Source organism: Nerophis lumbriciformis, linkage group LG13 (assembly GCF_033978685.3).
Source record: "Nerophis lumbriciformis linkage group LG13, RoL_Nlum_v2.1, whole genome shotgun sequence".
In the NCBI taxonomy this organism is placed as follows: Eukaryota; Metazoa; Chordata; class Actinopteri; order Syngnathiformes; family Syngnathidae; genus Nerophis; species Nerophis lumbriciformis.
The window spans coordinates 30,185,421-30,201,264 of NC_084560.2; the positions used below are offsets into that span (position 1 = coordinate 30,185,421).

At 41.5% G+C, this 15,844-nt stretch overlaps 1 protein-coding gene across 2 annotated transcripts in view; it reads right to left on the reverse strand.

Annotated features, from left to right (window-relative positions):
- Nucleotides 1-15,844, reverse strand: part of dcaf6 (ddb1 and cul4 associated factor 6) — a 46,580-nt gene that overhangs the window by 13,790 nt on the left and 16,946 nt on the right. For both annotated transcript variants that reach the window (XM_061971093.2, XM_061971092.2), the window contains exons 8-11: nucleotides 10,755-10,848; nucleotides 6,898-7,017; nucleotides 5,068-5,319; nucleotides 4,744-4,938 (exon numbers count right to left, since the gene is read on the reverse strand). In XM_061971093.2, coding sequence (XP_061827077.1) covers nucleotides 4,744-4,938; nucleotides 5,068-5,319; nucleotides 6,898-7,017; nucleotides 10,755-10,848 — 661 coding nt within the window. The remainder of the gene's footprint in view (nucleotides 1-4,743; nucleotides 4,939-5,067; nucleotides 5,320-6,897; nucleotides 7,018-10,754; nucleotides 10,849-15,844) is intronic.

The following is a 15,844-nucleotide window of genomic DNA, read 5'->3' on the forward strand; positions in this document are numbered from 1 at the left end:
AAGAGATCTTAAGGTCTCTTTTTATAGTACTGTACTTTTCACCAATTTAAAGGGGTCATTCACCGCTAAAGCGTCAATGTAAAGTAGAGGCAATCGAGCCAGATGTCTATATTGACGATACAGAGTGTAGTATCAGTATATACAGAAAACAAAACCAAAGTGATTAGAGTGATTGTTTTCTTGTTCTTATTATTACAAAATCTTTTTTTGGTTAGTTTTGTTATTGTTTACTAAATCAGGGAGTACGTCTCTGGATACAGGAAGGCTTTGAGGGCAAAACCCCAAAATTTAAAATGAGAGCCAAAATAAATTTTTGCTGTTGTTTAGTTTAGTTATTGTGCATTAACCACTTTATTTTGTAAAAAAAAAAAAAATTGTGTCGCATTTAATACATCATCTGATTTACAACAACACTAAAAAAAAATCTAAATTTATTAAGATAAGCATTATAAAAATGTGTTATTGTGTTTACTTTAATTACTGGCCATAAAACATTTTCAGTTGTATAATTGATTTGTGTATCAGATGTGGACTTGGAATGGGATCAGATTGCTAGCCGAAAAAATCGTATCGATATTCAAATGTTTCTCGAGACAACGCTAATTGGAAGTGTATTGTCCAAAATTAAGCCTTGGTGCTGGAATTTAGATAGTTTAAAAGTGATTTTAGTACACCCAAACTGAAGCAAGCGACTGTGTGTGTCTTTGATGCGCTATTGTGTACTTCATCCACATTTTACACATATACTCTACCCTTGCCATTCATCACATACAACTATGTAACATTAAGTGGGACAGGAGGACACAAACAGTAGCAACACTAGCATAGCTACAGTATGGTAGCTACAGTGCTGACATTACATTCATATTTTAATAGCAACATCATGCTAGGTTAGCCTATTTGCTAAGGGAAAATAAAATGATTCAACTTACAGCTCTCACGTCTGTTGCTGACGGACCCATTTCAAGATGTGTAGTGAAGCCTGCCTTTTCTTTTTTTTGCTTTTTCACAAAGTGAAAGCCACGTATACATCTAGCTAGGAGCGGATTCCCACGAGAAAGGATGCTTTTTGAAAAATCAATAGAGCGCCGCCTTGGTCAAAAGTGCAGCAAACAAGTTAGGGAGATGATAGCTCAAGTTTGATGCTAATACACTCTCCTTAATTGGTTCTGTGACGGAGCTCTTAAAGGGGCCCTAATATGCAAAAGCAACTTTTCTAACATTATCTGCATTTGGGATCATCATAAGTCCAGAAAATTTTAAATCAAACCGTGGAGGCATTACAGAGATATTTATAAAATAATCTCATCAGCGGATACCTCCATAAATACATATATGGTCAAATTTTACCGACAGAGCTTTGCACGAGTCTGCCATTGTGTCTGACGCTGCAGTCAATGAGCTCCTTCTTTTTCGCCATCCTCTTGTTATGGGGCAGACTGTCTCGCACATGCACATGCATCCTCCGCTGTTGCCATTTCTAATACAAGTTAGCATATAGTTCTAACCATAGACATCGTATGGTGCACAAGAAATTCGGCAGCCATCTTGAAAGGGGTATCTTCCTCATATTTCAGCAGCAGAAACTAGGAAAAACATGATGTCAAAACATTGTTCTGCAAACACATGACGGGGGATTACTTTTCACAAGTAAGAGTGAACATAACTATTGGTTGTATTTTGTGAATCAAAGATTATTGTACAGTATTTATGCCCACCAGCAAAATTGTTGCCAGCTAGCTATAAACTCAGCTGAAATAAAGTTTAGTATTTAGAAAGTAACGATGGATTAAATGCGCTGACATTTCATTACGCCTGTTAGCAGATTGAAATGTTGCCCCTTTCAATATGGCGGCACCACATCTCGTCAGCGCCAATAGGCAGTAGCGGTCAATATACAGTATTGTCCATGGTTGTAACTTATATCTGTCAGACTCGCTATGGAAGCGCTAAAAACTACAACAAAGTCGAAATGGAACCATTTAAATAAGAACGGCCACAAAACAGCGCATCCTGAAGAGATGGTCAGAAAGCAGCTTGAAAACGGTCTGTAAAACAAAGAACCACCATTACGTGTACTGTATAATGTAGACCACAAGGAAGTGTTTTGAATGTAAACAAAAATCATAAAATAACCCGTTTAAGTCATCACACTCAAGGAAAATAAAGTCAATTGGAAATTAGTTTGCATATCGTTTGCGACAGACGAAGAGGATGTTAACCTCCAATTTCCACTGAATCTGAAACGGCCGCGGACCAGTACACACACGCCAGCGGACTCTTTCTGTTTTCATTCAAGTCAATGTGTCAGTTTCCACCGCCCGTGGAATATCCAGGGTTTTTCCTGCGTTTAAAATTGCGTGGCGGCCACCTCCAGCTAATTTTGTGCCGCCCCCAGCCAGAGCGATTGATATCGCTCAACACAGCGCAAAGCTGTGTTGATTGAGCAATCGATGTCCCTCTGCGGCAGCTATGTATTTTAACTGCAGTTGCAACGTTGCGCCACTTTAGAGGCGCTATATCGACAGCAGTACACCAAAAAGACCTGAAGCAACTACCAAAGAAGAAACAGATCGAATTGTGTTTTTTCCCGCTACTTTGTGCATAACGTTGACCGCCGTAACAGGTGGATTTCTGCCATATGGAGCATGATACGGAGGGATCATTGGACTCCCACAGAACACTCCAGACTGTGCTGTGAACATTTTGTCTCTGCTAAGTGAACACAGCTAGTAGCACTAGCTTCGTTTCCAACCTTTTCTGACTAACCATAATAGATCGATTGATTGAAGAATTTATTAGAAGTTTGCATTGGATCAGGTAGAGTTACACGACGGTACAGATTGACTGGTACAAGGTCAACTTAAAGGAGTTACCCCAAGAAAGCATTACAAGTATGTTGTGTTTATTTTAAAAAAAGTTTCCCCTGTGTCAGAGTAACGTTTATGTTTTTTAGCGTTGTAGGCAAAATTAGCCACTACTTTAAAAAGCGATCTCGCGAGGAAGAAAGTCAAGAGTATAGGTAAAACAGAGCAGAGAAATGAACGTAACAGGCAGTTAAAATGTAATGATTCATGGTGGTGACAACATGTGGAAATTTTGGTCCACAGAGCGCTTGAAGGCTGTTTCAAAATCATCTATGAGTGTCTCAAACAAAAGCGGCCCCACCACACAAGTTATGAGCCCATCATTCTCTTATGCAAGCGCTTACGTTACAGGTTTAAAACTCAAGGCCCGGGGGCCAGATCTGGTCCGCGACATCATTTTATCTGGCCCGCAAACACCTGAAAATGATATGTGTCAATAAAGTACTTAATATTTTTCCACTAAATGTGATGGATTTTTTTTCATTTTGACAGAAAAAATATATATATACTGCTTGAAATTGCATGTCTTTTAAACTTTAACGGTATCCATCATTGCAACAAATATTAACAGTATATTTTCATACTTTCCAAAACATTTTTGTGTAAAGAAAAATAAATACTTAAATATCTGCTTGCCTTATGATTTCACAACAACCTACCCATCAAATTAATAAAAATGACAATCCATTTTACGGTGTTCTTTACAGCATATTACTGTAAATTGAAAAAAACAAAACAAATTTGTGTTAAAATTCTGGCGCATGGTCAGGATTGTACCACCTCTGCCTCAATTTGAGCCAGGAAAAACCCTGATATCACCGAAATGCCGTTGCCGTTCCGCATTCCAGCACTAAATATACGCAGAGCTTCTGTTTTTGCCGGATGCCGCAACAAATCCGTTCAATTTAGCTAAAATCTGCTAGTGTTGTACAGGAAGTCATGCAGACAAACAAAATAAAGTATGCGGTTTACTTTAAAAATAATATACTTCGTCTTCAAGGCAGATAGTATTTTACACTTTGAAAAGTCATAATGGGTGGCGATGGAAGTCAACTTGTCAAAGGTTTTCAGATTTAATTTCATCTTGTTGACACAAATGGATGAGGACATGCTGCTTCTGGAGGTCCAAAACTGAAGAATAATGTACAGGCATATCCTTGGGCAGCTAAATGGGGATATAGGGGCCTGGGTGAAATATCCGCTGATGTGTGACACGCTCGCCGAGGATGATGTTACTGTTGTATTGGTGCTTGCTGCAAAAGATCAAGTGGTTTATCAAGGCAGGACCGAGTTTATTTGCTTCTGCTTCTCTGGAAGGACAGAATAAACATTTTGTGGTTCGCTTTATTACTACTTACTTCCCTTATCACGTGATTACGCGTGGATTCGCGAGATCTCGTAAAAGTCTGTGCTATTTCACTGCACGACGGAGCCGCAACAGAACGGCGGTGGGGATTGCCGGATTTAGTGGAAATCCGGTGGTCAGTGTACTGCAAACTAATATCTGGCTTGTTCAACAATGCGAGAACGCTCCTCCTCCTTGCACACGCTAAACATGCTGTCAGGCGTACAGTGCAGGAACATGGTCAAACAACTCTAGATTTTGAAGATATAATGTAGGACACACTGTAGTGTAGAGCACTGGTGCCACTATTACAAGAGGGTTTCAGGTGAAAGCTCAAAAACAAACGTGGACATGTGGAGAGACGCAGCGTGCAGAGCATGGAATTAAGGGGGGTGGCGTTTTGGTGAGTGGAGAAGGGATGCTAGTAGGATTAGTTGGAAGTCATAGTGGAGCCCACACAAACATGGGCAAAATGAGGGTAAAAAGAGCAGGCAGACAGCGACAAGAAGGATGGGGTGGGGTAAGGGTAACCTGTATGGGGATGCGTCTCAGGAGTAGCAGTGGCAGCCAGTCTTTGCGACTGTCCCTCTGGGGGCGCAGAGGCAGAGGAGGAAGTAGAGGAAGAAAGGGCCGCTTGCCGCCCCTGTCCAGGGGGATCAGCCAGGCGGAGCAACCTCTGCAAACGCCTACATACTAAACTTATGGGCAGCCGATGAGGGCCGTACTCTGACGGAGAGAGGGTGGAGATTAGGGAAAAGGGAGGATGGACAGGAAATGGATGCTGAAGGGGTGAGGCGTGGCTCTAACACACACAAAAACATCAAAACCATAAACGTGACAAGGGGGAACTCCTACCAGAAAGCGTCGTCTCGGAGGTGGCCGCTGTCGTAGGGGCTTGCCTCCTCGGCCTGGCCTCTGTAGAGGAGGGTGGCGTGGAACTCTCGACGGACGACGAACCGGAAGCAGGAGGAAGCCCGGCGGCTGAGGATGACTCTGGTGAGGAAGAAGATGCAGGGGAAGGTGTCGCCGCCTCTGCTCCCGCGGGTCTGTCTGGGGCGCTAGAGGCAGCTGGAGCTGCAGCGGGAATATTGGGGCGAAGAGCTGTTCCTGGGAATAAAGAGAAGATGCTTACAAGCCTGCAGACATACACCATAATGCTCCAATTAACCCTGTCAATTTCAGGGGTGTCCAAAGTGCAGCCCGCAGCACATTTTCGAAATAAAATCTAACAAAAAACAACAGTAAGAATGTAAGAAAAACGACATAAAAGCTGAAATTTTGATACTAATAACTACACCTGAAAAATCTAATTTTTGTCTTTATATATACACAGAACAGTGAAACCTCCATTTTGGAAACCCCGCTATTAGCAATGTTTTTGATTTCTTTAAGATCGAGCCAAATATGCCTCTGTGTGTGTACCATGTCTCTGTGTACAAACGTTTCATTCATTCATTTTTGTGTGCCGCTGGAAGCCTTAGGGCGCAGCCATTTTGGGGATGTCACTTCCTGTGAAGTACAGTACACACGGGGCGCAGACATTTTTGAGAGGCGGAGCCCGCTACGTCACATCCAGTTTTAGCAGTCCATTAGTCGGCCGCCACTTCAGTGGTTCTGCGTGTGTTTCTTTTCTCGTCATTCCATTGTCTATTTTGCTTACTTAATATGGGCTCAAAAAACCCAACAAACCAACCTGGAAAGGAGGGAATCACTGTGGACTTTAACTAAGAGAGGAGAGAGAACCCACAAACACTGCCCCTTCTCTCTCTGCCTCTGCCGTTGTCTCCTTTAACATTTGCCGACAGCAAAGTAACAAGGATTTTACTTCTTTTTAATTATTGTAGCAACATGGGTGCTAACGTCTTTGAGAGCACCAAAGGGACTTTTGGGTGTGTGCGCACGTTGACAGTTCAGATTTCCGTTGTCGTTGTGTTGTGTTGATAATAAAAAGATTGAAGATCCATTACCCCCTTGTTATGTTTGTTTGATATACATATATATTTACACATTATATAGTCTTCAAAGTGTGCATTATTTTACTGCAGTAGAGACTTTTGTCAAGGCTGGGACCAAGTGTTCATGTTTACATTGTTTCTTATGGGGAACTCTGCTTCACTACACTAATTTTTCGATTTACAACCCATGTTTAAGAACTAATTAAGTTAGTAAATCTGGGTTACACTGTATATGTCTGTTTTTAGTATTTTTATTTTTACAGAATAAAAACTTGCGGTCCTTGGTCAATTGCATTATTAACCTTAGTCTCTTATAGTTTTTTTTATATCACCTCTACAAGATGACAATAACATTACATATAATGAGTGAGTGGTCAGCATCCAGCAGCTTTATCTACCTGCTGTTGGTTGCGCTACTCAGCTGTTGGCAAGTCACTCATGCGTGTTACACTTGCCGTACTTTTTTACAATATACTCATCTGGCTCAGCAGTTTGATCCTCACCGCTATTACAACGTTGTTTTTGTTGCTGCTGTGTTGTGCATAGTACTATCAATAAACATGTGCGCATGCCAAATCAGTATTAAAGTAAAGCGCGTTGTCAAAATTCAGAAATAACAGCCTGCGATGCTTCCGATTAGAGCTCTGTCCTCTTCGCTCTGCCGATGATTGCGGCATTTTACGGTAATAAAACATATAAAACCATACAAGTTCAACAAAACAGTTCCAACCTCGGGGTCGCGACTGAGGGCGAGTCCCTCTGCTGCTCTGAGCCTCGCTGGCTTCCTCGAACCAGCGTGACAACATGTCAGACATCCTCTGCATCAGAGAGACGTTGGGACTTTGCTCGCCTAGAAGAGGAAAAAGAGGTTGTGCACTGGTAACGACATGGATATGTGTCTACAAATAGGCCCTCAGTGTTTTGGACTGTCACAAAGAGATTCAACACTACCTGTTGGCCTTCGCTCTTTAACACATAATAAAAATTGTAGCTGTCTTTACAATGCCACACAGTAGATGTCACTGGATACTACTGATTAACACCTCATATGCGCCTGGTCTGCCAGAGAATAGGAAGATGTAGCAGGAGGGATCAGTGTCGCCAACTTAGCTACTTTGTGCGTACAGGCGAAAATCAAACTTACAGTGTCGTGTAAAGGTCCATTAACTTTAGCAATTCAACATCAAATATGAAACTAATATGTGTTATAAACTCATTACATACTAAGTGAAATATGACAAGCTTTTGTTAGTTATAATGTTGATAACGGATTACAGTTTTTTTAAACCAACATTTTCTGAAAATTTCTATTCATGGTTTTCATAATCATCCAAATTATATCAAAAGAAGTCTTGAAATGTTTTGAGTTGCATTTTATGAGCCCATGTCATGTATTTGCTTCACCTTGTAAATCTAATTGCTGATATAAACAAAATTGGTATGAACAAAACATATAAAATATTCAAATTTTTTGAGTTTTTTGAGTTTCTGTTGTGAACACTAGGTGTTACCAAAACACAAATGAACACTTCAAAAGGATAAACCTGCCATAAGGTTAGTGTTTTTCATCAATCAACAAATCAAATGTATTTTATATAGCCCTTAATCACAAATGTCTGAAAGGGCTCCACAAATTCATGACATCCCCTGATTTAAATCTACATCGGGAGAAGGAAAAACTAAAAAAAAATCCAGAAATACCTACCATTGTTCTGAGTAATTTCACTTCATCAAACCTTTGCTATCATTCCACAATACAAAATAAGAAAAGTACAGTATGTACAATGATTCCTGCTGGTATCGTATCGGATTAAAATCTGTATCAGCCAACACTCCAATATCGGTATTATATCAGAAGTGAAAAAGTCCTATCGGGAGAAGGACACTCCAAGTTATATGTATCATTAGGGTTACCATACTGTGTTGACCAGAGCACAAGAGGGTCCTTTACTTTAAAAACTCTGTAAAAGATAGGTCTCAAATTTGGGTTCTCATGACTTATACAAGCAAACACTCAGGTGGTGCTAAATAGGGATGGTCACCGTTCACATTTGAACCAATACAGAACCAATTCCAGGTACCTAGGAATACCAATTTTTGTGTGCATTAATAAATATTGTGTTTTATAATAAAGTCTCATTTTTGATGCAACATTTAAAAAATAGCTGATTATGATAACATCTGTTGTCCAGTTGTATATTAATTTGTATTTATTATCCCATTTGAAAGTATAGAATAAGATACAATAGACTTGTATTTATCCCTCAATAGGGAATTTACGTTGTTGCAGTACAGGTTTTTACATACAATAACATTAGTAAAACATAATGGGGAAAAAAAAGTAATAAATACTACATATTGCGCACTAATATGTATAGACAAAACATAAAATAAAACAAAAAACACTAACATTCGTACTGCACACCAAGAAAAAAGATCACAGTAATCACATAAGTGTGTTGTAAAGTCTTATGGCTGTGGGTAAAAAGGATCTGCAGTAGTTCCTTCTGTAGTTCCTTCTTGCACAGTGGATGTAACGGTGTAATACTGAAGGAGCTACTCAGGGCCCCCACAGTGCCGTGCATGGGGTGAGATGAATTAAACACCATGGATGTCAACTTGGTCAGCATTTTTCTGTCAGCAACTTCCTCGATGCTGTCTAGTGGGCAGCCTAGGACAGAGTCAGCTCGCTTTATCGGTTTATTAAGTCTGTTCCTGTCTCTGACCGTGCTGCCCCCACCCCAGCAAACGACGACATAAAAACACAGCAGAAGCCACCACAGAGTTGTAAAAAGGTGCACAGCATTTAAATTGTGGGTCCAGTCCAGTTTATTGTTGAGGCGAACACCCAGGTTTTTAAATGTAGTTTAAAATGGTGTTCAAGTGCAGGTGATTACGTGCACATTTGCAATTGCACTTACAAGTCCAAGACGTTAGATGGCAGTAGTGTATAGTTCAGGGATCACTATTGATGATCGCAATCCACCAGTCGATCGCCAAAATATTACAAAAAAAATGATATACTAATATGACATCGGTGACACCCCCACACAGAGCGTGGCCAACAGACCCGCCAACAGGTACGCATTTTAACCGCTGAACACACCCGCACGCCTCACCTCTCTCTCTTCAGCCTCTCATCCCGCTGCCCGTGAAACCGCGGCCACACCCCCCCGAGCATGGCCGGACACTTCACCTGCTCGTCTCGCAAACGCGCATGGCATGACGTGCACAAAAATCATCGACCTGCAACAACGCATTAAGGCTGACTATGGGAACGCATCTGACATTTTCTAGCACCCTCCTGCATGCGAGGACTTGCATTTTGCGGACGCATCATTAGAAAGGCGCCCACACTCTCTGGGCAGCAATCAACCAGCGTCCTCTCTCCAGCAATGCGGTGCTGTGCTGGAACTTCTGCCACGTATTCCACAAACTGTAAGGTTCTGTAATGGCGAGCGGCCTATTGCACGCACGCACACACATAGTTGACTCAGGGGTAGATCTTGCTTTGGGTTTTTTTCTGAGACCAGAGATCTTGGGCTCTAAAAATTTGCTTATAGAGTGTTTTTTTTTGTGCCCTAAAAAGTGTACTTATTACACCCCAGCTGTTTAATTGTAACATGCATCATAGTTGTAGTTTTCAGTAAGAAATTTGAAGGTGTTAAAATTGCCATGTAAAATTGCTAATATGAATTTTTGGGCACCACACGATTCAATTCAATTCTTGTGGGTAACGATGCAATTCAGAATCATTCTCGATTCAAAATCAATACTTATTTAATAACTTTGGGTGCCAGTTCCATCATTAACTAGGTTCCTCCATAAAATAGATAACAGCTCTGATAAATGTATTCATTACTTAAAAGAAAACTGGTTTTGTTTTAATAAAATTCTACCTAGACTTTTAATAAAGTTAATACAAAAAAGGCAACAAGAAAAGTATCCCACACTTCTCTTTTCTAAAGTAAATTTGTACAGCAGATACGGGCATTCACATCAACAATGTGATTTGCCTGAGTGTCTTGACAGGATAGATTAAAAAAATCTAAAAAATTGTTTTTTATTATTTTCTCTTTTTTTTTTTAAATAGATTTTAGATTTTTTTTTAATCGATTAAGAATCGTTACAATTAAGAATGACAATTCATTCAAAAATCTAATTTTTTGACACCACTACTAATGAGAAGCATGTCTGTAGCAAAGCCAATGTATATTAGCATTTTTGGAAAAGTGGAGTCTTACTTAACTTGGTTGGTGCTAAAAAAGTACCAGATTCGGTACCCATCCTTAGTGCTAAATAACTTCTCACGTGTTTGCGCTTTTCTTCTTGTCACTCACACAGCAGTGATCCGAAAAGAGATGCGGCCATGACAAAGGGACTCAAAGTTTTTTTTAGCAAGTTAGCAAATAAAAGTGGAAGTTTTGGATGCAAATTTCAAGATAATGTTGATATATTAAGCAGAGTCAACTCAACTGTTCAGCAGTTAAGATATACGGTTTGAAATAAATATATTTATACATTCATAGGGCTGGCTTATTTTGAGGTCAATACTTGTTCAATCGTGACTTTGTGCTGTGAACTCACCGTCTCTCTCCCTCTCACTCTCGGGACGAGCTCGGGGTCCGGTGTCTGACCAGTCACCTCGTAGACGAAGGCGCTTCACTGGCGGCTGCCTCAGCTGTAGAAACACAGAGACATGCACGCACGCACGCACGCAGTGAGAGATTAGCAGTTTGTCAGTCAAAGTGTGGTCAAAAATAGCTGCGCTGCACATCTCAGTCAGTATCCCCTCTCTCTCCCAGCACAGCACTGACATTGCCTTCACTTTTCCGTTAAGCCCCCATGCCTCTATCTCTATAGGAGCACAAATAGAACACAGAGGGGTTTAGAAGCGTATCGAGCACTTAAATGTGGAAGTCAGGTTGGAGGTGGTGAAAAGTGTAGTGACGTGCACAAGTGGAGATACAGGTGGAAGGAAGGGTAAACAGACTTACTGTCCCCCTTTAGGAGGACATCCACTTGAACTATTTGAGGCGAGCGGAACACAGCGTGCGTGGATCGCTGTATTTGGAAAGGAATGTTGGTCGCATCTCGCCACAGCTGAACTCACGAGGCTTTGCAACACTGGCTGGCACCGTGAGGGAGCGCATTTAGTCGCGCACAGGACGCAACGCCAGCGTCCAATTCCTTGCACGGATCCCGTTTCTAAACTAAGCGCCGCGATGTCATGACCTCCGTGTCTACGTGTAGGAAAAATTCTGCAACTGAGCTTTCATAAATAAAAGCGCCGCAGCTCGTTTCGTCTCTCCTGCCTTTGATTTTCCGGCTGGTTTGCTCGGTTCGTCGCGCTGCACTGGCGCACATTTGTCAGAGGAATGATACTAGAAGGTCTCCAAAACTTTCACTCTGAGAAAATATGCACACTGTTATTATGCACACAAAACTTTAGGGTTGTATTATTCATTCATGCCATACAAAATGCTGAGTAACAAAACTAAAATAAAGTAAAACTACTCATCTTTTGAAGACGCATGATCTTTATGATTTACACAGGACATTTTTTAAAGGGGCCCTAACTTTTCTAACCTATGGGTACCTGCTGTTGTCTATTTGCCATCTCTGTAAGTTCCGAAAATGTGAATCAAACCATGGAGGCATTGCGGGGATTTTTTTTTGTCCTGTCCAGCTTCTCAGGCAAATCATATAGTTGATGTAGATGCCCATATCGGCTGTTCAGATTTACTTTACAAAAGAGAAGTGTAGGATACTTCTCTTGTTGCCTTATTTGTATTTGACTTTATTAAATGTATTTATATTATCATTTGGTGCAGCCGGGCCGGAGCAGGAGGGGATAGAAAGAGAAAAAAAAGAAGACAGAGGCGGAAATTGTGGGCACAAGAGGGGGATTAGACAGAGAGACAAAAACAACAACAGCAAACACAACAACAACAACAGAGCAACATCAGCAAATACGACATGTACAAATATGATGGTAAAAGTGATAGCAAATAAGCAGTTAGCGAAAATAAAAAACAATACAGAAATGACAATGAGCATTATTACACTACAAATGGATCAATACAAATACCAATAGAAATAGCGCTATTGAAAATGAACAATACCAATAATTTACCTCTATTATCAACAATACAGTTGTTCAAATGCAACAATACATATACGTAATGATAACTTGGGATACAAAAGAATGCAGAAAAATGGACTGGAAGAAAGAGAAGCAACCTACATTAACCTTGTAGCTTGTTATAGTAACAATAGGTTAAGCTTTGTCAGTGTGCCATGTGTTATACCCAGTTTACCCTAGGGCAACAACATTAATATATGTTTGATGAAGCGTGATTAAGTGCATGAGTGTATGTATGCATATGTACTTGTGTATGTACAGAATGTGTATTTGTGTTTGTACAGTGAATGTATATGTACAGTATGTGTATATGTATGTTTGTACAGTGAATGTATATGTACAGTATGTGTATATGTATGTTTGTACAGTGAATGTATATGTACAGAATGTGTATATGTATGTTTGTACAGTGACAGCTTTTAAAAGAAAGCTGTCAGAACTATCAAAGTGTGGTTAAAGCTGAAAAAACTAAATATTTGTCAGACTTAATTTCAAATAGTATCAACAAGCCACGTGTTCTTTTTAAATCTATTAGTTCTGTTCTTAATCCGAATCCAGCCACTTCACTAGAGATGACAAGGGAAACTTGTGAAAAATTTCTCTCCTTTTTTAACGACAAGGTTGCTACTATTCGGGCAAATCTTTCTCCATCTCCATTTAGTTTCAATGTGGCCACTCGGTGCTCGGCTGTGTTTTGTCAGTTTGAGCCTGTGTCCATGCCTGAGCTTACAGGAATAGTCGACAAACTAAAACCCTCGTCCTGTCCCACAGACCCAGTCCCCCCTCGCTTTTTTAAAGAAGTTTGGGACTCTATTGACTTATCTGTTAGGGACATCATCAACAGCAGCTTGATTTCTGGCAGTGTGCCCTCTTTTTGTAAAGGAGCTGTTGTTGAGCCTTTGATCAAAAAAACAGGTCTTGATCCTACAAGTTTGTCAAATTATCGGCCCATTTCTAAATTACCTTTTGTGTCAAAAATTTTGGAGAAATGTGTTTTGGCGCAACTACAACCTTTTTTAGATGAAAATAGCACTTTAGATCCATTTCAGTCTGGATACAAAGCTTTGCACAGTACTGAATCTGCACTTTTAAAGGTTTTTAATGATTTGCTTTTAATATCTGATTCTGGCAGCTCTGCCATTTTAGTGCTTTTAGATCTTACAGCTGCCTTTGACACAGTCGACCACACAATTCTTTTAGATCGCCTGAGAGACTGTGTGGGTGTCAGGGGGACTGCATTAGAGTGGTTTAGATCCTACCTGTCAGAAAGGTCTTTCTCTGTCAGGCTGGGGGACGCCACTTCTTCTTCTGCTCCGCTTTACTGTGGTGTCCCCCAGGGATCTATTCTAGGCCCCATCCTGTTTGCACTGTACCTTCTTCCTCTTGGAGAGATTTTTAAGAGGCATGGAGTGTTTTATCACTTTTATGCAGACGACTGCCAAATTTATATGCCTATTTCAAAAGGCCACGGCCCCCTGACACTCCTTCTCAACTGTCTATGCGACGTCAAGGCTTGGTTAGCCCAGAATTTTTTAATAATGAATGAGGGAAAAACGGAAATTTTAGTGTTTGGTCCGGCCCTCACTGACTTGGGACCATTGCAAAATTATGTGCGTCCCAAAGTCACCAGCCTTGGCGTCACTATAGACAGCGATTTTAAACTTGACAAACAAGTCAATGGCGTTTTAAAATCGTGTTTTTATCATCTTCGTCTTTTAGCAAAGGTAAAACCGTTTTTATCTTTTAACCTTTTTGAACAAGTCGTGCATGCTTTTATTTCAAGTCGCCTGGACTACTGCAATGCACTTTATGCTGGCATTAGCCAAAAAGCTCTCTCCCGGTTGCAGTTAGTCCAGAATGCGGCAGCACGACTTTTAACAGGGGCCAGGAGACGCCAGCATATAACCCCAATCCTTGAGAGTTTGCACTGGCTCCCTGTTCATTTTAGAATTGATTTTAAAACCTTGCTGTTTGTTTTTAAAGCTTTACATGGACTGGCACCTCAGTATATCTCGGACCTCATCCAAACTTACAATCCTGCGCGCGCTCTGAGGTCCGAGAGCCAGCTCCAGCTCGTGGTGTCCAAGACGAGACTTAAAACCAGGGGAGACAGGGCCTTCTCTGTGGTCAGCCCTAAGCTCTGGAACACTCTGCCCCTCCTTGTTCGAACTGCTCCCACAGTGGAGTGTTTTAAGTCTCGTCTTAAGACCCACTTTTATTCTCTGGCTTTTAACACTACGTGAGTTGTGTGGTCCTCTGTTGTCCTCTGTGTTTTTAAAATTTTGCTTTTTGCTTTCTATTTACTGTTTTAATTGGTTTTACCCTTTGAAATTGTTTTTAATCACATTTATTTTATATTGTTTTTAATTGTGTTTAATATTGTTGTGCAGCACTTTGGAAACATTTTGTTGTTTAAATGTGCTATATAAATAAAGTGGATTGGATTGGATTGGATTGAATGTATATGTACAGTATGTGTATGTGTATGTTTGTATAATGAATGTGTGTGTGGATGTACGATCTTTGAGTATGTAAATATGTACTGTATTTGTGTATGTATGTGGGAGCGTAGATACCTATGTATGTATGTGAGTATATGTGAATTTGTATGTACAATATATTCGACTCCCAGTGTGCGTGGGAGCAAGAGTACCGCCCCAGCCTCTCCGAGAGCCCAACCCACAAACAGTAGGTGTGGTGCCCAGGGAACCAGGGACCACCGCCCCCACGCAGCCAAGCCGGCCAGCGACAGGAACCCCAGAGCCCGGCCCACCGCGCCACCCACAAGGGCCAGCAACAGGCCGCAAACAGACACACCCGGCAGAGGACAAGTCCCGAGAAAAGCAGGGGACAGCCAGATCCCAAGCCAGCGAGAGACTACACCCCACACGGGCAGAAAGGCGGGACGCCCCGCCCGGGGGGCCCAGAGACTTCCCGCAACCGGACAGGAAGACCGCCCCCACCTCACCGGCAACCGGGCCCCCACGAGCCCACCCCACACCCCGGAGAGCACGGCGAGGCCAGCCCCCGGCCACCCCACCCAAGTCGGCCGCCGCAGGACCACCCAGCACGGGGCCACGGGAACCACCCATCCCACCCGCAGGGACCCCAACGATGGAGCTGGAACAACCAGCAACCGCCCCGCCGAGTTCCCCCCCTGAGGGAGGGAAAAAAAAAAAAAAATTAAAAAAAAAAAAATATATATATATATATATATATATATATATATATATATATATATATATATATATATATATATATATGTATGTGTGGGAAAAAAATCACAAGACTATTTCATCTCTACAGGCCTGTTTCATGAGGGGGGTTCCCTCAATCATCAGGAGATTTTAATGGGAGCATTCGCATACCATGGTTTATATAGGGCACAGAGTGGGTGGGTACAGGCTGGCGTAGGGGCGTGGTGATTGGCTCATGTGTTACCTAGGAGGTGTTTCCGTCTGTGGCGGCATGCTGTTACAATTTCGCTGCGCTTGTTGAGGGATGACAGGTCTGGACGGTAAATAATAAACAG